Genomic DNA, 22,099 nt, shown 5'->3' on the forward strand with positions numbered 1-22,099 from the left:
TATTAGGCTGTGACTACTATTCTTTGCGGATTGCAATGGATCATTCTTGATGATCCTTTAGTCAATATACGTATAACGTTCAAACAGATAAAAGCTAAGACCTTGAAGATGTGCCTAGATGATATCTATAGCCAAATGTTACACATTATTTCTGACTGCTCACTTTGGTGTGACAAACTCTGAGTTACTCCAGAAAATTATGGTGCAAGACATTAATAAGTGGAAATAAGCTATGTATGTCATTATGTCCATTTATTTCTTTCCAAACATAGAAGTTGTCCTAAAGAGTAAATATTGATGAACTTAGTTATTGGAGAAGCCCAGAATTACGTTTCTTTCAACAATGTGTACATTCATCATCATCATCATCATCATTTTGTACAGCAGACTAAGATTAACTACTGCACTAATAAATGAGTTCCCCTGCACAACACTGAGAGTTCCATCAAACAAAGATGCTATGTTCCAGAAAATAGGTAGGTATCTATATTAGTTCATGTGGACATGTACCAGTCTTAATTAGTGCAAAAGACACAGTTCAAGAAAAAGGGAAATTTGCAATGAGTGTAGCTTCTGGTGAGACTGCCTACTGACCTGTAGAGTCTTCCAGACAGTTTGTATCTGCTGCTGCAAAGCCCGATCGCCTATCGTCTTGTTGCCAACCGCTGCCCCGGACATCATGTCACCATTTCCATCTGTCAGCTGCCCCTGCAGTGATGAAAACTGAACTTTCTTATGCAAATCCATGTAACATAAATGTGGCTTACAGCTACCTGTAATGACAGAAGCACAGTTTATCAGGCAATAGCTTTCAGAAACACAGGCCTCTTCTTCTTAGCAGAATGGAGAAATTAGTTGGAGAAGGTGTGGGCTAATGCCTGTATCAGTGGTGTCTGTTTTGGACATTTCATATGGTGTGCAGGTACATTCTGAAAGGAGACATAGGATGTTAATAGGAAAGAGATGTGTATTAAGTTATGAAGCATCATCCAACTGGGAACTAATTACATGTGGTGTCCCAAAAGATTCTATCTTAGGAGCCTTACTTTTCCTTGTGTATATAAATGATCTTGTACCAGTAATATTACCAGATGCCCAGTTTCCTTGCAGGTGATGCAAATATTGCAACAAACAGCAAATCAATTATAGTCTTAGAAAAATTGGTTAATGAAATTTTTGTGGGCATCAATAAATGGTTCGTAGACGATTCTTTGTCATTAAACTTTGAAAAAAGACATTACTTGCAGTTCACAATTTGCAAGATACAAACACCTGCAAGATACAAAAAGCTGACAGTGTTAAATTCTTGGGATTACAACTTGATAATAATTCAATATGGAGATGCATGCCGCAGAACCAATGAAAGTGTATAAAGAAATTTCTATTTTCAATGCAAATTCTGTCAGACATAGTGACATAAAAATAATAATAATAATAATAATAAAACTACCACAGTATGCTTACTTTCAGTCCAAAATGTCATAGGGGATTATTTTTTGGAGTAACTCGTGAAGCCAAACTAAAGTTTCCTAGTCCAAAAATATGTAATAAGAATTATTTGTTGTGTAAACTCAAGAACATCCTGCAGTGGCTGCTTATGGAACAAGGGATACTAAATGTTACTTCCCAATATATTTATTCCTTAACGAAATGTGTCATTAAAAAGGTATCTCTCTTACAATAAACACCTCAGTTCATTGGAATCAATACTGGAAATGAAAATAACTTTCACAAAGATTTAGTCCTTACTTTGGCCCAGAATAATGTCCATTACTCTGTAACACATAATTTCAATAATTTGACAGTAGTCAAAAATACTTTAACTACTAATCAAGTTCAGTTTAAGAAGAGCCGCCTAAAGGATTTATTGATGGCCAGCTCCTACTTCACTGATAAATTTCTTAGTAGAACCAATTGATGTATATGTGTTACTAATAATATCAAAGAATGCAAGTATTAAGTACAATCTGGTGTCTGTACAAATTCTGTACAGTAATGTTATCACTGTAAATAGGTGTTGTAAAATGATTTTTCTGCTTGGTGATGCACGGGTACATCTGAAAATAATTACCATACGCACTTCTTGTGTATTAAACAAGCACATGATTTTGTGACAAGTGTTATCACCTTTTAATTGAAAATATGGTTAAGATTTTTTTAAACCTATTCCACAGCGACAAAGATAATTTCACTTGGGATCTGTGGAAGACACATTAGCATTTTCTTTCTAAATATTTCTCATGTATTTTTGTTTTCTGACATGTTCTCCATCCTGGGCAATCACCTCACTATGGATCAACTGGAACCAAATAAGCTTCTAATCTAGTCTGTTCTCCTGATTAATGTAATACAAAGAGCCACAGAAAATCAGTTCTAACACAGTGCTAAAGCGTTTCTGGGCCTGTATCCATACAATACATACTGATCACCTGTGTGCGAGGAAGGCATCCTAGAAGATTAGATGCATCTTTTCGTTACACCCTATGCCATCTATTTTACATTCACTGCTGGATAAAAACTTTATACTTTTCCAGGAATTACAATAATCAGCTTACAGATTTTATGAATCTCTCTTAATCCAGCACAGAATTTACTGGTTCCGTCTACCATCCACTGGCCTCACTACATGTCCCACTAACATACGTTTCGTTTCCATCAATGTCATAATTGTGTCTTCCCCTCCAGTTCCTGTCTCTCCTTGTAGTTCCTCACTTTTTTAAAGCTTTCCACATCTGAAGTATCTCTCTCTCTCTCTCTCTCTCTCTCTCTCTCTCTCTCTCTCTCTCTCTCGCTGTGTGTGCGTGTGTTTTACATAACGCAATCTATGCTATGTGAATCACTAAAGATATGCACACTACATTACCACTAAACTATCTAACCTTATCAGTTGTCACACATGCAATAGCTTCTCTAGAAGACTGTTGTGGGTTTGTAAGTGATACCATTTCAGAATATAAGTCTTGCACAGTCACACTTTATTTATAATATCACAACTGATTTCATGGCTATGGCTAAAACTTCATTGTTAAGAGCTACTGTGTATAAAAAAGGACACAAAATGGGCAACTCAGTTTAACAGAAATATACACAACTGTAAAAAAAAAAAAAAAAAATTAATTGACGTACTTAGATCACCAGCATATAGTGTAAATAAAACAAATTAAGGTAAAAATTTCATCTGGAAACGTGAGACAGTAGGCATAGCATTACATGTCTTCCAAAAATTAAAAAAATGAACAGAACCAGAAGGAAATTCTTCACATAAATTATCTCTAATCACTGGGATCAGGGGCACATACCCAACAACAACAGAAAGAACGTGAAAATGTTGCTGCATGCAGCAGAATGTGGCCTCCCAATGACAGCTACCAAGTAACAATCGACTGATTAGCAAATGACACATAAAGATGTCAGACCTTTGTACATCTACCTTGAAGCATAATACTTAAAACATTTACCAATTTTAGGAAACATCAATTTTAAAACTTGAAAAAGCAATAACAAAACATTGATTCTTCACGAGCAGAAGTTTCAATATGAACTCACAACATTATCTAGAACGACAAACTGCATAGTAACAGAGGAAAGTATATAGGACACCTCCTATGCGAACCTCTTCATCTCACATATTAAAGTAACACAATCAACAAAAAATGTACGTACCATAAGTGACATCCAATGACATGAAAACTTATTAAATAAACATTCTCCTCACAGAAAGCTTAAAAGAATGCACTATTGTTTGCTTCATGTGATCTAATCTCTAAGTAAATAATTTTTTCCATGTATTTCAAATGTTATACAACTTGAGCATTATTGTACCACTACACTATAGAATGTGTTGCTGCCACATTCATTTACGTTCTTAGAAATAGTCTGGTGAATGAGTCTTACAAAGTGATGTTAACAGTCTGCTAAAATAGGTGACAAATACTTTACTGTGTAACAGCAGATGTGTAACATTTAATGTTTCTTGTAATGAAGTAGGTGATTAAAACACAAAGTATTCCTTATATTTGCCCATTACAGATCCACTATTAGGCCTACATGATGAAATGTTTGCATATTTGATGCCATATTGCCAATATTGTTACGCATCAATTCCCTAATATTTGTTTCGAAGCACTCTGTAATGTCATGTTTGAGACATCTACCAGTACATTGACAAATCGAACAGTCTTTCGTAAGAAAGTAAACAGACGTGCCAATAAATCACACTAAGAGCAGCAGCTGAGACTGTTGCCTGAAGTTCACACTATACACAGTATATTAATCACCACAGTTTATTGCTTGACATGGATGGAAGGCAGTGATATGTACTATCAAACAACCACGAAAGATGGTGGGAATGAATGATATCACTGATTCAACTGAGAAAGCATGTGGCATTCTGGATCTGCAATGCTCGGGTTTGATGAAAATGTTTGCAGGCAGTGCTCTAGTTGTATCACACATTAAAAGCTGCTACAGAAATTTGTGATTTGTCTAACAGTAATGACTCTCACACAGAAATTTGAAATCACTGCAAATATTTAAACCTATGTTGGCACACACCAAGAAAATATGTGTACAATGACTCCAATGCCAAGGACCCCATGTGACAACAATAACTGTTTTATAAATTAGCAATCTTAGAGACCGTATACAAGTTTGTTTATTATTAATAACAATGCACTGTTTTTTCAAGGGCTGTCGGACAACATCTGTCACACCACCACGCTGTGTAACTACTGGTGGAACATGTTCAGTTTGACTATGAGAATTGAGAAATAATCTTATAAACAATTCGCTTTCTCCTATTTGTGAGCGATATTACAGAGACAAAACTAAACGGCAGACAAACCCAAATATGAAGAACCCTGTCTTCACACTGCTGATTCGTTGTGACATTTCAAAACATGCCACATCTGATCGATGAAAACAATGGGTATGTGACTGACCCTAAATCAAATGTGGAAACAGAACGGCAATTCGCGTGTAAGAGATATAAACCGCTATTGTACAGCCGTCACTTCGTTAATATCGCTGTGTCGAATCTGTCAATAGAAAGGGTGTTTTTTTCGTATTGTAAAATAATTTTCTTGTTGTAAAATAACGCTTTTCTGATTAATAAAGGAAGCCACAATACAGGAAACAGAAACGCGAAAAAAGAAACGCTGAAGCAAAGTTATACTCACTTCAATACAAGAATCAGCAGCTTGTATTTTCTTTTAATAGCTGTTAATCGTTGACGCCAATGTGTAACAAAATTCTTGCAAAAATCGGAAAAAACTTGCTTCTAACGAAGCCTTGTGTATAATTTGTTTGCGCCAGGACGGCACCTTCTAAACGAAGCTGAAGATCTCGCGTTGTTAACTTCTACGCGAGGTCTACATTAACGATTTATTAAATCGTGCAGAGAACGCCGTTACAGACCCATTAATGAACGTAATGTGGTTGCAAAGACCTCCCTTGACAACTGCCTCCTTAGCTCAGTGGCAGAGCACTGGTCTTGTAAACCAGGGGTCGGGAGTTCGATCCTCCCAGGGGGCTCGTTTATTACTTTTTGCTCGGCAAAATTATACTAAGATTCACAACCTGACACAGTACACACATTTGAAATGTCTGCGTAATCGCGGCTTACCGTTAATGAAGATAGCAAAGTACAGATTACTTTTAAAAGTTATTTTCCAGATCCGCCCTCTGAACAAGGTCCCATGGTGTAACGGTTAGCACTCTGGACTTTGAATCCAGCGATCCGAGTTCAAATCTCGGTGGGACCTTAATAAATTTTTTCCCTTGTTTTTTCACCGTGCAATACGGTTTCAGTTGTACGTTACATGTCGACTCCCAGTTGAATATGTCACATAGAAATTAATCAAAACGTTTCCGAGAATTACCTTTCCTGTGTCTCATCGACGGATATGCTGTGGCACATTATTGTTGCTGTTGTGATCAGCTAACGAAACTACTTCATTCACAATCTGGAATGAGGCAGAAGGCAAACATCTAGGAGAAGGCAAATACCACTACGAGGACAACCTCTGGACGTGTTCCCCAGTGGCGCAATCGGTTAGCGCACGGTACTTATAATCAGTATACTGAGCTATGCCGGGGTTGTGAGTTCGAGCCTCACCTGGGGAATGATTTTATATCTGTATACAGCAATTGCATTGACGAAGACAATGCGTAATCGATAGTAAAAACATCGGCCAATGAAAGTACCTATCGCATTTCAGACATCAAACCGTGAACTCTAAACCATTTCAAGGCCAATAATTTGGAGAACAATAAAACTCAAATAACTACAAACTTCCTAATCGCTACTAAAGAGTACATCTGCTATTGAAATTTCGTTAATACGGCGGGTATTATTTTCCTACGGTTAGCGCAAACGTTAAGTTTTCACTGCTACACGACTTGCTTGTTTCGCCCACACACTACAACACGGCCAACAAATGCGAATGTGCTCATGGGGCTGAGGCGCAAGTTTTGAACACACAGAGACATTGAATAAGTCTAAATGAGAGAACGAACAGTAATCAGGAAGAGCAAATAAGGGAATTTGGTAGTACGTACTCAGAAATTTAGTCAGACAGGGCGAAAAAAAAGCAAATACATGGGCTAATATTTATGATCACATTAACATAATTCAATGAAACGGATTATCTATACAAGCTGTGGAGTTCTACGAAACTAAATGAAACGAAAAGACAATAATAAGAAACGTAGCGGTTGCGAATGACCTGAAAGAAGCCAGGAAAACAAAACGGGGGATCCATGGTAAGATTAGATTAATTTTTCGTCCCAATTGATCAACAGTGAGAAGTTCCACAAGGATAGAAGACAGCAGAAATATTCGTGAAATTTACCACTGGACATGCACAGAAAACCACGCGCCGGTACTCTTCATGCCATAACAACGAATGGGCAATATACTAGTCTAGAGATACATACAGCTGAATATTTTAGTCTTTAAATCAACAATGGTAGTTTCAGAAACCTGTCTGCCTCTAATTCATTGTTTCCACATTTATAAATGTCAGGATGTGAGATTCATAATCTTACCTCCGAGAAGTATCAGTCCCTGTAGCAATCTCCCCCGAACAAAAATTAGTGTGCCGCATAACCCAAGGATCAGTCATAAAACCTCTCCTGCTTCATATGTCAGTGCTATAGGTTGTAACCACTGTGTTATAGTTCGCTGATGACACCACCGTTTTTGCCACAGGAAAAATTGCTGCACAAGCTCTACAAGCAACAGATATGCTTCTTGAAAACATCACAGAGTGGTTCACGAAAAAAAATCAACACGGAAAAAACACATCAGCCTCAGCAATGTTGGACGCCAGAATAATATCCAGGCTCTCAAACTGATGGGCTTCATGATTGTCAGCAAACTATCAATGAATGAGCTCCCGATGTATGTGTGCTCCAAGCTCTTCCATGTAATATACCTTCTGTGGAGACTAAAGGCTGTAGTAACTGACCAGTACCTTTTGTTGTTGTGGTCTTTAGTCTAGAGACTGGTTTGATGCAGCTCTCCATGCTACTCTATTCTGTGCAAGCTGCTTCATCTCCCAGTACCTACTGCAACCTACATCCTTCTGAATCAGTTTAGTGTATCCATCTCTTGGTCTCCCTCTACGGTTTTTACCCTCCACGCTGCCCTGCAATACTAAATTGGTGATCCCTTGATGCCTCAGAATATGCCCTACCAACCGATCCCTTATCCTAGTCAAGATGTGCCACAAATTTCTCTTCTCCCAATTCTATTCAATACCACGCTTTACTTTCCATTGCCAGTCTACATTTTATATCCTCTCTAATTCGACCATCATCAGTTATTTTGCTCCCCAAATAGCAAAACTAATTTACTACTTTAAGTGTCTAATTTCCTAATCTAATTCCCGCAGCATCACCCGATTTAATTCAACTACAGTCCATTATCCTCATTTTGCTTTTGTTGATGTTCATCTTATATCCTCCTTTTAAGACACTGTCCATTCCGTTCAGCTGCTCTTCCAGATCCTTTGCTGTCCCTGACAGAATCACAATGTCATCGGCGAACCTCAAAGTTTTTATTTCTTCTCCATGGATTTTAATTCCTACTCCAAATTTTTCTTTTGTTTCCTTTACTGCTTGCTCAATATACAGATTGAATAACATTGGGGATAGGCTACAACCCTGTCTCACTCCCTTCCCAACCACTGCTTCCCTTTCATGTCCCTCGACTCTTATAACTGCCATCTGGTTTCTGTACAAATTGTAAATAGCCTTTCGCTCCCTGTATTTTACCCCTGCCACCTTTAAAATGTGAAAGAAAGTATTCCAGTCAACATTGTCAAAAGCTTTCTCTAAGTCTACAAATGCTAGAAACGTAGGTTTGCCTTTCCTTAATCTTTCTTCTAAGATAAGTCGTAAGGCCAGTATTGCCTCACGTGTTCCAGTGTTTCTACGGAATCCAAACTGATCTTCCCCGAGGTTGGCTTCTACTAGTTTTTCCATTCGTCTGTAAAGAATTCGTGTTAGTATTTTGCAGCCGTGACTTATTAAACTGATAGTTCGGTAATTTTCACATCTGTCAACACTTGCTTTCTTTGGGATTGGAATTATTATATTCTTCTTGAAGTCTGAGGGTATTTCGCCTGTCTCATACATCTTGCTCACCAGATGGTAGAGTTTTGTTAGGCCTGGCTCTCCCAAGGCCGTCAGTTGTTCTAATGGAATGTTGTCTACTCCCGGGGCCTTGTTTCGACTCAGGTCCTTCAGTGCTCTGCCAAACTCTTCACGCAGTATCGTATCTGATATTTCATCTTCATCTACATTCTCTTCCATTTCTATAATATTGTCCTCAAGAACATCGCCCTGGTATAGACCCTCTATGTACTCCTTCCATCTTTCTGCTTTCCCTTCTTTGCTTAGAACTGGGTTTCCATCTGAGCTCTTGATATTCATGCAAGTGGTTCTCTTTTCTCCGAAGGTCTCTTTAATTTTCCCGTAGGCAGTATCTATCTTACCCCTAGTGATATGCGCTTCTATATCCTTACATTTGTCCTCTAGCCATCCCTGCTTAGCCATTTTGCACTTCCTGTCGATCTCATTTTTGAGACGTTTGTATTCCTTTTTGCCCGCTTCATTTTTATATTTTCTCCTTTCATCAATTAAATTCAATATCTCTTCTGTTACCCAAGGATTTCTATTAGCCCTGACCAGTACCTTATGAAAGTGTATTATGCTCTTCTTTATAGCCACATTAATTCTGGACCAATGTTATGAGGGCCTCTTCAGGTTACGAGGATGTGTTAATGCTACAAAAGAAAGCTGCCAGGGTTATCCTTAGCAAAAGACTAGAGCACTGCAAGCCTATATTCAACTGGCTAGGAATAATGACCATTTTAAGCCAGTATGTGTTTCGTCTGCCTCATCAGTGTACAAGAAAACCTAGGAGCTTTCGGCACAAGGTAATGAATATATAATTATGACACCTGCAATAAAAGGAACACAGAAATGTCAACTGTCTGGAACACTAGATAGGTTTCCAATGGTCGGTATATAAATGTTCAACACAGTCTCAAGAAGCGCAATGTCTGCTGCTAGGATTATTCAAAAGGAAAATTACACAGGACTTTAAACAGCATCCATTCTACTCTATTGGAGAATTTTTCAACAGTGATCAAAGTGGATTGGAGAAAATAATGTTGTTTCGTCTGTTATATATGTCCTTATTGTGAACAGTTTTCTTTATATGCTGTGTGAAAAATTTTAAGAACGCTTATGTTTCTATGCAATCTTGATGCAATCTTTCCAGTCACTGCTAGTAAATGGCACAGATCCAATAGTAAAGGAAATATACAACGTAGTGTGGATAAGGATTCATCCTGAAACTTTTGAATGGTTTGTGCCCATTATTTGGAGTAGCAGAATGGCATACCACTTTTCTTTTCTGTTCATTTTCAATATCACAAAATGAATACAGTCACATTCAATTTTTCTGTGACCTATTTTGAAAAATATATGATCAATTAATTGTAAGTTTGGGTAGCTCTCGGACTAAGCAATTACAAGTAGACATGAAAGTAGAGTTGTTCTGCTGACTCCCACATCCATCAGACACACTCCTGCGTAGCTTCTGGTACATGGTGTACTCATAGACACACGTGGCAATTTAAACCAATCTTCTTTTACTGTGTCTCATTGCCCAAGTAACAAGTGGCATATTGATCATTTAAAAATGAGAGTGGCATACTGGCACCTGTTTATACTATTTACATTTGAACGACGAAACAAGATACTTTTGCTGAATATACCTACATGTATTCTGTAAACGAATATACTTATATGTATTCTATAAACTAAGTGTTTTCTTATGCCTGTTAAGGAAGGTGTAAATTAATTAAAACTTTCCAGAATTTTCTTGTGACAATACTGCACTTTTTTACATTTGGTGCTCCTTTTTCACAAAATATTAGAATCATTTCTTTTCTTTTTTTTTATACATCTCCTGGCCCATACTAACTACTCTTCTGATACTTTTACTCATACTGTTCAAAGTTACTACATACTCACAACTAAAGAATAGCAAATAGCATGCAATCTTATTCCCAGATACACTGTTAAAATACTTTTGTGTTCAGCAATAATGTTGTGTATAATGAACTGAGCTCTTAAATGAACAGTTGAAGTGTTACAAGTATCAGTCATATTGTTACATGCAATGGACATAAACAATGAAGTACATAATTATAATAGCACTTAAGAACATTTGCAAGGTTATCTAATTAATGTATGTATGTATTGGTATCACATTCATATGCCCCCCCCCTCCCCCAATGCACTTAGGATTCTAACAGCGTGCCAAAGTCATGAAAATGGCATATTTGCTGTTGCGGCATTACGAAGTACACTCATTCTACATATTTTTGAGGTAATAGAATTTGCATTTGTTTCCTACACTACCAAGAGAATTCATATGAGCTTTTGCCTTAACAAGGAACATGAAAATTGAAACTCAATGATGTACAGTATGTAAGCCAAAATTGTCATTTTTACACATTCATTGTGTCAGCGTAAGAGGAGCATACAATTGTTGCTACAACCGTACAATGATTGCCAAATTGCAATTAAACCAAGGAGAAATTTTTGTATTTTCAGCAAACTAGAAACAAAAGCAGTAGCATAATATCTCAAGGAAGAAATTGAAACATTTTCACTCTGGGCAGGAGCATGCAGAACATCAGATCAAGTTTAGAATGATAGCTGACCAAGCACTGGATACATATGTACCTTTCAGAAAAGTTCATGGTGGGAGGGATCTGCCATGGTATATAGTCACTATAAACTATTAAGTAACTTCCAAAAAATATGTCTAAAATAAAACATAGGGCTATACATAGAAAAAAAAGCTTGTTTTGAAACAGATTAGGCTGTCGAGAAGACAATGCACAACTGCAGACTTCCTTCAATGATTACTGCAGCAGAATCTTATTGAAAGATCTCTCACAAAAACCCAAAAAATGACTTTCAAAAAGCACCCAGTACACATTAATGGAAGTATGATAATACAGGGTATCAAATTAAACTTGTTACGGCACAGAATAGTACAGGGTAGAAACTAAAACACTTTAATAAAACATACATTTCCACAGCCAAATTCAAATCATGCCAGAGACAGAGGCGGAAGTGGGAAGCAAGCCGTATGCTGCAAGTGGGTCAGGTCAACGACACTGTCTGCCGAGTAAGGATACGCATTTAGCAGAAAGGGGACTGTGACAGGAATCTGAGGGAAGCAAAACGAGCATATCTGTTACCTCATAAGACAAGTTGCAAGAAACTGTCTCTCTTCCACAAGGGCACATTGCACGGACCGATATGGCAGTTAGCCTGTTAAGTAAATACAGCAGAAGGAGGACGACACATTTGGTCTTTACGAACTGAACCTTACGTGATAGTCTCACACTAGCTCCCTTTAAATACTCCAGCTCCCGAACTCTCATCCTCAGCTGACCAATGGGATCAAAGGCATTCAAAGTGATAACACTCCATTCCATGATTATAATACTGTAGCCAATCTGTGACCTAGAAGCTCCAGCAGAGTCTATGAACTAGCCAAAGATGTGCTTGAGATTAAGGCCATCAATTCACAAACCTCATGCTGCTCACCACCTACCAAAGGAGAAATCAACTGCCTTCTGGCAATACCACATCGGAGAGTGCTGCCGATACCAGACTTCAATATTGAAGCTGACAACAGTGTATCTCGGGACCCACATTCCTGTTCAACACTCGGGCTCCTTTGAGTGTTGAAATCTGTTAGGGATAGGGAGGAGATCAATCAATCACAGGACTACCGGCACCAGGTACACTGTGTGTGGGTCACTGTAGAATTCGAAGTGGGACCGAGTTCACTCCAGTGGCCAGCCTGAAACGGCTGCACCTGCTCGCCGGCAGTCTGCCGCAGTCCCAGGGTCAGTGACATCTCCTCCTGGGGACGTAACCACTGGAATGACTCGATGGACGTCATCTAGGAACGGACACACAGCCGAATGAGTAACAGCCCAGGCTGGTGAAGAATGAGCAACAGTTGAGGCCGGTGTGGAAGAACAGTGATTTGTAAACATTGCAAATAAATAACTCGACTCCAATAATGCTTTACTAGTGCCGTGACATCACACAGAGGTGTCTTCGCTTGGCCCTCTGTGAATTTGTGTTTGGAGATAGGAAGGATGCAAGGTGGTGGTCTTATATAAAAAATCATCAATAGATGTATGAAGGAACTTCAGTAGTGCCACGCAAAAGAGTGCTGGAATCCTTTCTGTTCACGTCATATATTAATAATGTGGAATCAGTGAACATACACAAACACATGGGTGCAACAATTTGTAGGGATATGAAATGAAATGATAACACTGGCTCAGCTGTCTAAGTAAAAAGATGGCATGTTTTGGTTCACTGGTAGGATACGTGAAACATTTTATCAGTCTAAACAGGAGAATGCTTACAATACAAGAATACAATTCACTTTAGGATATTACTCGAGTGTGTTGGAACCGTACCAAATAGGACGAGAAAGGGATATTGAACTTATAGAAGGATAGGTAAGTAAATTCCTCTATCACTACCAGCTCCTCTCTTTCAATTCTCATTCTCAGAGGTTCATATTCTGCTCCTGTACTGCATACCATCACTTTAGTCTTTTTCTTGTTTTTGGTAGAAGCCGGAAAGAAATTGTGAGCAGAATACAAAAGGCCAAAATTCCATTTAACTGGAGAAGGAACTTACTCACCAACAACAACATCAGTCTGAAAATAAGGAAATGTATCAAGAAAGGTTTCGTTTGGAGTGTGGCCCTTTACGGATGTGAAACTTGGACAATTGGAAGAGAAGAGAGAAGATGGCTAGAGGCCCTGGAGACATGGTGCTACAGAAGGATGATGAACATCAGCTGGAGAGACAAAGTAACAAATGAAGAGGTGCTTAGAAGAGTGCAGGAAACCAGACCTCTGTGGAGGCACATCCAAACAAGAGGAGACAAACTTGTAAGGAACAGCCTACAACACAGCAACATCATTGGAACAATAGCAGAAGGAGCTATTAACGGAAGGATTAGTGGGGGCAACCAAGAATATCACACATGCAACAGACTATGAATGACGCTGGGTGTAACACAAACGTGTAAATGAAGAGGAAGGCAGACAGAAGAGAGGAATGGCACTCTGCTGCAAACCAACCTAAGGGTTGAACACTAAAAGAAGAAGAAGAAAACGAAGAAGATCAAGAAGAAAAAGAAGAAGAAGGATAGGCAGCACAAATTTTCACAGGTTTGCTTGCTCATGGAACTGCCACAAGAAGTGATCTTGTAAATAGATGGCAGCTATCCTGCGACACCCTAATTACAATGTTTCGAGAACCACTTCTGAGTGGGGGTACTAGGAATACAGTACAACCATCTACACCCAGTGTCACCCCTGAAGGGACATACATCTGTGGTCTAGTAATCAAAATGTCTTCAGTTCCAGATTTGAACCTCACCACTGCTCAAATTTTGAACAAAAATCATCGGCAGTGGCGGCCGTAGATTTCCGACATAAGAAGACACCGTCATTCTGCCAACGGCCTTGTCAATGAGAGTGGAGGAGAGGGATGAGGCTCAAGGCACTCTCCTGGCCTTGGTGAGGGAAACAGCTCCTAAAAGGTGGTAGAAACAGCAATGATCAACAGCATGAGGGCTCAGAAGGCAATGGAAACAACTGCATTAAAGAAATATAATATGTAATACAGGACATGTGACCTGTACCTGAAATATAGTGTCACGAAGATCTCTCAATTGCCAAAAAATTCTGGGCTAATCACCTTTTTGGATCTCCAGGAGGAGACTGCCAAGGGGAAGGTACCCATGAGAAAAAGATTGAATAACCAACAAAAGGGTAACATTCTATGAGATGGTTTGTGGAACATCAGGAGTTTGAACACGGTAGGGAAAACAGAAAATCTGAATAGTGAGATATTGTGCCTCAATCTAGATATAGTGGAGATCAGTGGATCTCCGGTCAGTGGATCTCCGGTCATATGACTATAGAGTAACATCAACCTGGCAGAGAACAGTATAAGGATTTGTTACGAATAGCAAGGTAGGACAGAGAATGAACAGTTCAGTGATATGGTTATTCTCATCAGAACTGACAGCAAACCAACACAGACAACAATAGTTTTGGTATTCTTGCTGATCTCACAAACAGGAGATGGACAGTTAGAAAACCTTTATGATGATACTGAACAGGACATTCAGTACATAAAGGGAGATGAAAATTTAATGGTCATGACAGATTGGAGTGTGGTTGTAGGGGAAGGAGTAGAAGAAAGGGTTATGGAAGATTGTAAGTGTAGAAAGACTAACTGCATTCTGCAATAAATTTTAGCTATAATAGCTGATATTCTATTAAAGACTCACAAGACGAAGAGCTATACTTGGATGCGAAGATTTCAGTTACATTACATCACAGTCAGTTAGGGATTCCAAAACCAGATATTACATTGTAAGGCATATACAGGAGTAGATACGGACTTCAGTAATGATGAAAAGCACGCTGAAGTTTAAGTGACTAGTCAGGAAGAATCGATGTGCAAAGAAGTGGTACACAGAAATACTATGGAATGAAGAGATAAGCTTGAAGTTCCTTGATAATGAATACCTCAGTAGACAGTTGTGTGAAGGGCAATCACAAATGTTGGAAAGGGAAACATAGGCACAAGGAATGTAACTGTGAGGAAAGCAAGGGGACAGAAGAAATACTTCAGTTGTTCAACAGAAGAAGGGAGTACAAAAATGTTCAAAGAAATTCAGAAATACAAGTCACATTAAGAATGCAATGGTAATTCTGCTGTTAAATGCGAAGGAGAGAGCAGATATGTGGAAAGATTACAATGAATACCCTTATGAGGTGGAGGCCTTATCTGATAAGGTGTTTGGGGGTGAGGGTGGGTCGGGGGGTCGGGGGGAAGGAGTCAAGAGGAAAGAAAGAGAGGGGTCAGTACTAGAAAAAGGATTTTGAAAGAGCTTTGGAAGACCAAAGACTAAAGACTAAATAAGGCAGGAGGGATAGATAACATTCCAACAGAATTTCTAAAAGCACTGGAGGAAGTGTCAACAAAATGACTATTCACATTTGTGTATAGAATGTACTCTATCTCAGATTTTCACAAAACCTTGCACATTTGCTTACTCTTATAACATAAGAACGTCTGCAAAATCTTTTTGGTCTCAGACTACAACTTTATTTTACACCGAATTTTAAATGTAACGATATTCTTATAACTGGGTTCTGCTAGAATGTCAATGCAAAATTTTACTTATCTACATAAATGCCCGTAACTCACATGTTTATCAAGCTTTCGATTTGGAATTTTTTTTAGAAGTTAGGTAAGGCATACACACTATGTGTATCCGGACACCCCCAAAATGTATGTTTTTCATATTAGGTGCATTGTGCTACCACCTGCTGCCAGATACTACATATCAGTGACCTAAGTAGTCATTAGACATTGTGAGAGAGCAGAATGGGGTGCACTGTGGAACTTGCGCTGACTTCGAACGTGGTCAGGTGATTGGGTGTCACTTGTGTCATACGTCTGTATGCGATATTTCCACACTCCTAAACATCCCTAGGTCTACTGTTTCCCATGTGATAGGGACATGGAAACGTGAAGGGACACGTACAGTACAAAAGCGTACTGGGCAACCTCGTCTGTTGACTGACAGACACTACCGACAGTTGAAAAGGATCGTAATGTGTAATAGGCAGACAGCTATCCAGACCATCACATAGGAATTCCAAACTACATTAGGATCCACTGCAAGAACTAAGACAGTTAGGCGGGAGGTGACAAAACTTTGATTTCATAGTTGAGCAGCTGCTTATAAACTACACATCATGCTGGTAAATGCCAAACATCACCTCACTTGCTGTAAGAAGTGTAAACACTGGATGATTGAACAGTGGAAAAATGTTGTATGGAGTGATGAATCACAGTACAAAATGTGGCAGGGCGTGGGTATGGCGAATGCTCTGTGAACATCATCTGCCAGTGTGTGTAGTGCCAACAGTAAAACTCGGAGGTGGTGGTGTTACGGTGTGGTCAAGTTTTTCATGGAGGGGGCTTACATCTCTTGTTGTTTGGCATGTCACTATCACAGCACAGGCCTACATTGATGTTTTAAGCACCTTCTTGCTCAGCCACTGTTGAGGAGCGATTTGGGGTTGGCAATTGCATCTTTAAACATGATTGAGCACCTGTTCATAAAGCACGGTCTCTGGCAGAGTGGTTACACAACAATAACATTTCTGTATTGGACTGGCCTGCACAGAGTCCTGACCTGAATCCTATAGAACACCTTTGGAATGTTTTGGAAGGCTGACTTCATGCCAGGCCTCACCAACTGACATCAATACCCCTCCTCAGCACAGCACTCCTTGAAGAATGTGATGCCGTTCCCCCCAAGAAATCTTCCAGCATCTGACTGAACATATGCCTGCGAGAGTGGAAGTTATCATCAATGCTAAGGGTGGGCCAACACCATATTGAATTCCAGCATTACCAATGGAGGACGGCACGAACTTTTAAGTAATTTTCAGCCAGGTGTACAGCTACTTTTGATCACATAGTGTAGTTGACAGATATCCAGTTATTGAAGCAATTAAGTTACAAACAAAGTTTTTTTAAAAATATTAATGTATGTTAATTTTTGATTTCAAAAAAAGTGTGAGGACGTGGAAAAATGCTTATATCACATTTCTGCAACCTGCTGGGAACCTGATTTTGGTCTAAAATAAGCCCCTAGCTTGTAAGCTTTCTAATAAAATAAATATTTTAATGGGTCTTCTGCTAATTGACACATACATCTGAAATCAAAATACCTTTTGCTGGGATGGAAAAAAGAGTCGTTTTAGGTTAAGTTCATGCATTCACTGTCTCACTGCTTCAGAAGTAAGAGTATCAAATCAGCATATTTCAAGTATAACTCATTCTAGGCAGGCAAGTTAACTTTAAGGGTGAAAATTTATTTCATTTCACTAATTCAGTAATTTTTTAAAATCTATGATATATATGATTTATGTGTTCAACTTATCACCTGTTCACAGTGATAAAAAAGTGTTCTTACAAATACAGATGTTTTATTCCACCTTCGAGCATATTTACATGCAATTGGTGTAGTCAGTGTTAACACAACAACAACAGTAATAATATAAACTTGGACAATTGTCATTAACTACAATATAATAATCCAAAATTGATACAATACATATTTATGCAAATGTCAATAACAACAAAAAGTTTCCTAACAGCAGTAGCTTGTTTGAAACCTTTATAGCTATGCAACAATTGCCCGCCCCCGGTAGCTGAGTGGTCAGCGTGACAGACTGTAACTCCTATTATTATTATTATTATTATTATTATTATTATTATTAATGCAACAACTGCTCAAATTCATTGTTGAGAACAACTGGCATGCAACAATTAGTCTACTTGTCCTCAGTTGCTCTTTGTCCTTCTGTGTGAGAGGTCATATCTGTCTGTGCTGCAGCCCTATCATTCCACTTGTATAAAGTATGTTTCAAGCGAATTAGCACTCAGTTAATTGCAATAGAAAATGAATTCATGCACTGTTGGAAAATTACTAAAAATATCACGTCATTTGACAACTTATACCTTAGTAAAAACTCTACAAAAAATAGAAGAGCTGAGTCAAGACAAATGAGATTTGATACTCCTGCTTTCAAATATAAGCTTTCCACAAGATCAAGAGAGTGCTACTATAAGTGGACACCACAGATAATATTACTTAAACGTTTTTGGAAGTAATCAAAGAACTTGTTGTGAGCCTTTCAAAAATGCAGACAAACAGTTAAAAAATCTTTGAGGTCAGTTTACTTGTCTTTGTCTAAAACATTACACGTTAAAAGAATCTACATAACCTGAAGGTGACATTTCACAAATCAGTACTAAAAAGTCAAAGTATAGAAGATGCAAATAAAACTTTACATAATTTGGGGTACTGTCCCTTAAAATATCTCTCCATTCCAAACTACAACAAGGCTTCATATGGCAAAAAGAGCCTATAACAAGTGAAGCCATGTTTTGGAAAGAAAAGTGTACTGGGCATTAGATTGCAGTATTGAAGATTCTGACCGTAGAGAAGAAAAATTTGATGATGAAATTGTTGCAAAAGCCAAAGATTTTGATGCCATGATATTGCTAATGAAAGAAAAAGTGAACATTGTAAGAGTGCCTGAGAAACTTCAAATTTTAACTTTAGCTTCCATCCTCTGTCGAAAGAAAACATGTCAGAATTCAATGTTAGTGAGTATGTGATTTAACAAGGATGGAAACTGAAAACAGAAATGAGTATTTTATAAATTCCTCAATCAAAAAGGGGGAAAGTTATTGCTGATGAAATGATGAATATATTCAAACGTTACCAGGAGCAAAAGACAAAGTTAGCATTCAGAAGAATGTGTATATGTAAAAAGGACACATCCTTTGCAACTCAAGGGGCTCCGGAAAAGCTCCAAATCATGAAAAGTTCAATTTTTACTTTTTTTGCGTTTTCTGAATCTGCAGACTATTACCTTTTAATAGATATATGTTGTTGTTGTTGTTGTTGTGGTCTTCAGTCCTGAGACTGGTTTGATGCAGCTCTCCATGCTACTCTATCCTGTGCAAGCTTCTTCATCTCCCAGTACCTACTGCAACCTACATCCTTCTGAATCTGCTTAGTGTATTCATCTCTTGGTCTCCCTCTACGATTTTTACCCTCCACGCTGCCCTCCAATACTAAATTGGTGATCCCTTGATGCCTCAGAACATGTCCTACCAACCGATCCCTTCTTCTGGTCAAGTTGTGCCACAAACTTCTCTTCTCCCCAATCCTATTCAATACTTCCTCATTAGTTATGTGATCTACCCATCTAATCTTCAGCATTCTTCTGTAGCACCACATTTCAAAAGCTTCTATTCTCTTCTTGTCCAAACTATTTATCGTCCATGTTTCACTTCCATACATGGCTACACTCCATACGAATACTTTCAGAAATGACTTCCTGACACTTAAATCAATACTGGATGTTAACAAATTTCTCTTCTTCAGAAACGCTTTCCTTGCCATTGCCAGCCTACATTTTATATCCTCTCTACTTCGACCATCATCAGTTATTTTACTCCCCAAATAGCAAAACTCCTTTACTACTTTAAGTGCCTCATTTCCTAATCTAATTCCCTCAGCATCACCCGACTTAGACTACATTCCATTATCCTTGTTTTGCTTTTGTTGATGTTCATCTTATATCCTCCTTTCAAGACACTGTCCATTCCATTCAACTGCTCTTGCAAGTCCTTTGCTGTCTCTGACAGAATTACAATGTCATCGGCGAACCTCAAAGTTTTTATTTCTTCTCCATGAATTTTAATACCTACTCCGAATTTTTCTTTTGTTTCCTTTACTGCTTGCTCAATATACAGATTGAACAACATCGGGGAGAGGCTACAACCCTGTCTTACTCCCTTCCCAACCACTGCTTCCCTTTCATGTCCCTCGACTCTTATAACTGCCATCTGGTTTCTGTACAAATTGTAAATAGCCTTTCGCTCCCTGTATTTTACCCCTGCCACCTTTAAAATGTGAAAGAAAGTATTCCAGTCAACATTGTCAAAACCTTTCTCTAAGTCTACAAATGCTAGAAACGTAGGTTTGCCTTTCCTTAATCTTTCTTCTAAGATAAGTCGTAAGGTCAGTATTGCCTCACGTGTTCCAGTGTTTCTACGGAATCCAAACTGATCTTCCCCGAGGTTGGCTTCTACTAGTTTTTCCATTCGTCTGTAAAGAATTCGTGTTAGTATTTTGCAGCTGTGACTTACTAAGCTGATAGTTCGGTAATTTTCACATCTGTCAACACCTGCTTTCTTTGGGATTGGAATTATAATATTCTTCTTGAAGTCTGAGGGTATTTCGCCTGTTTCATACATCTTGCTCACCAGATGGTAGAGTTTTGTCAGGACTGGCTCTCCCACGGCCGTCAGTAGTTCCAATGGAATACTGTCTACTCCGGGGGCCTTGTTTCGACTCAGGTCTTTCAGTGCTCTGTCAAACTCTTCACGCAGTATCATATCTCCCATTTCATCTTCATCTACATCCTCTTCCATTTCCATAATATTGTCCTCAAGTACATCGCCCTTGTATAGACCCTCTATATACTCCTTCCACCTTTCTGCTTTCCCTTCTTTGCTTAGAACTGGGTTTCCATCTGAGCTCTTGATATTCATACAAGTTGTTCTCTTATCTCCAAAGGTCTCTTTAATTTTCCTGTAGGCGGTATCTATCTTACCCCTAGTGAGATAGCCTCTACATCCTTACATTTGTCCTCTAGCCATCCCTGTTTAGCCATTTTGCACTTCCTGTCGATCTCATTTTTGAGACGTTTGTATTCCTTTTTGCCTGTTTCACTTACTGCATTTTTATATTTTCTTCTTTCATCAATTAAATTCAATATTTCTTCTGTTACCCAAGGATTTCTACTAGCCCTCGTCTTTTTACCTACTTGATCCTCTGCTGCCTTCACTACTTCATCCCTCAAAGCTACCCATTCTTCTTCTACTGTATTTATTTCCCCCATTCCTGTCAATTGTTCCCTTATGCTCTCCCTGAATCTCTGTACGACCTCTGGTTCTTTTAGTTTATCCAGGTCCCATCTCCTTAAATTCCCACCTTTTTGCAGTTTCTTCAGTTTTAATCTACAGGTCATAACCAATAGATTGTGGTCAGAGTCCACATCTGCCCCTGGAAATGTCTTACAATTTAAAACCTGGTTCCTAAATCTCTGTCTTACCATTATATAATCTATCTGAAACCTTTTAGTATCTCCAGGGTTCTTCCATGTATACAACCTTCTTTCATGATTCTTAAACCAAGTGTTGGTTATGATTATGTTGTGCTCTGTGCAAAATTCGACCAGGCGGCTTCCTCTTTCATTTCTGTCCCCCAATCCATATTCACCTACTATGTTTCCTTCTCTCCCTTTTCCTACACTCGAATTCCAGTCACCCATGACTATTAAATTTTCGTCTCCCTTCACAATATGAATAATTTCTTTTATTTCATCATACATTTCTTCAATTTCTTCGTCATCTGCAGAGCTAGTTGGCATATAAACTTGTACTACTGTAGTAGGCGTGGGCTTCGTATCTATCTTGGCCACAATAATGCGTTCACTATGCTGTTTGTAGTAGCTTACCCGCATTCCTATTTTCCTATTCATTATTAAACCTACTCCTGCATTACCCCTATTTGATTTTGTGTTTATAATCCTGTAGTCACCTGACCAGAAGTCTTGTTCCTCCTGCCACCGAACTTCACTAATTCCCACTATATCTAACTTCAACCTATCCATTTCCCTTTTTAAATTTTCTAACCTACCTGCCCGATTAAGGGATCTGACATTCCACGCTCCGATCCGTAGAACGCCAGTTTTCTTTCTCCTGATAACGACATCCTCTTGTGTAGTCCCCGCCCGGAGATCCGAATGGGGTACTATTTTACCTCCGGAATATTTTACCCAAGAGGACGCCA

At 38.7% G+C, this 22,099-nt stretch overlaps 1 protein-coding gene and 3 non-coding genes across 4 annotated transcripts in view; 3 read left to right on the forward strand and 1 right to left on the reverse strand.

Annotated features, from left to right (window-relative positions):
• Positions 1–6,142, reverse strand: part of LOC124717183 — a 30,600-nt gene extending 24,458 nt beyond the window's left edge. Inside the window, exons 1-2 of the mRNA XM_047243960.1 lie at positions 6,116–6,142; positions 595–708 (exon numbers count right to left, since the gene is read on the reverse strand). Coding sequence (XP_047099916.1) covers positions 595–681 — 87 coding nt within the window. The 5' untranslated portion in view covers positions 682–708; positions 6,116–6,142. The remainder of the gene's footprint in view (positions 1–594; positions 709–6,115) is intronic.
• Trnat-ugu lies at positions 5,461–5,532 on the forward strand. Its single transcript has one exon. It is a non-coding gene; the product is annotated as a tRNA-Thr (tRNA).
• On the forward strand, positions 5,691–5,762 carry Trnaq-uug. The gene has a single exon. It is a non-coding gene; the product is annotated as a tRNA-Gln (tRNA).
• Trnai-uau lies at positions 6,034–6,123 on the forward strand. Its single transcript is given in 2 exon segments — positions 6,034–6,071; positions 6,088–6,123. It is a non-coding gene; the product is annotated as a tRNA-Ile (tRNA).
• Positions 6,143–22,099: the final 15,957 nt, after the last annotated feature.

The sequence above is a fragment of the Schistocerca piceifrons genome, chromosome 9 (assembly GCF_021461385.2).
Source record: "Schistocerca piceifrons isolate TAMUIC-IGC-003096 chromosome 9, iqSchPice1.1, whole genome shotgun sequence".
NCBI lineage: Eukaryota > Metazoa > Arthropoda > Insecta > Orthoptera > Acrididae > Schistocerca > Schistocerca piceifrons.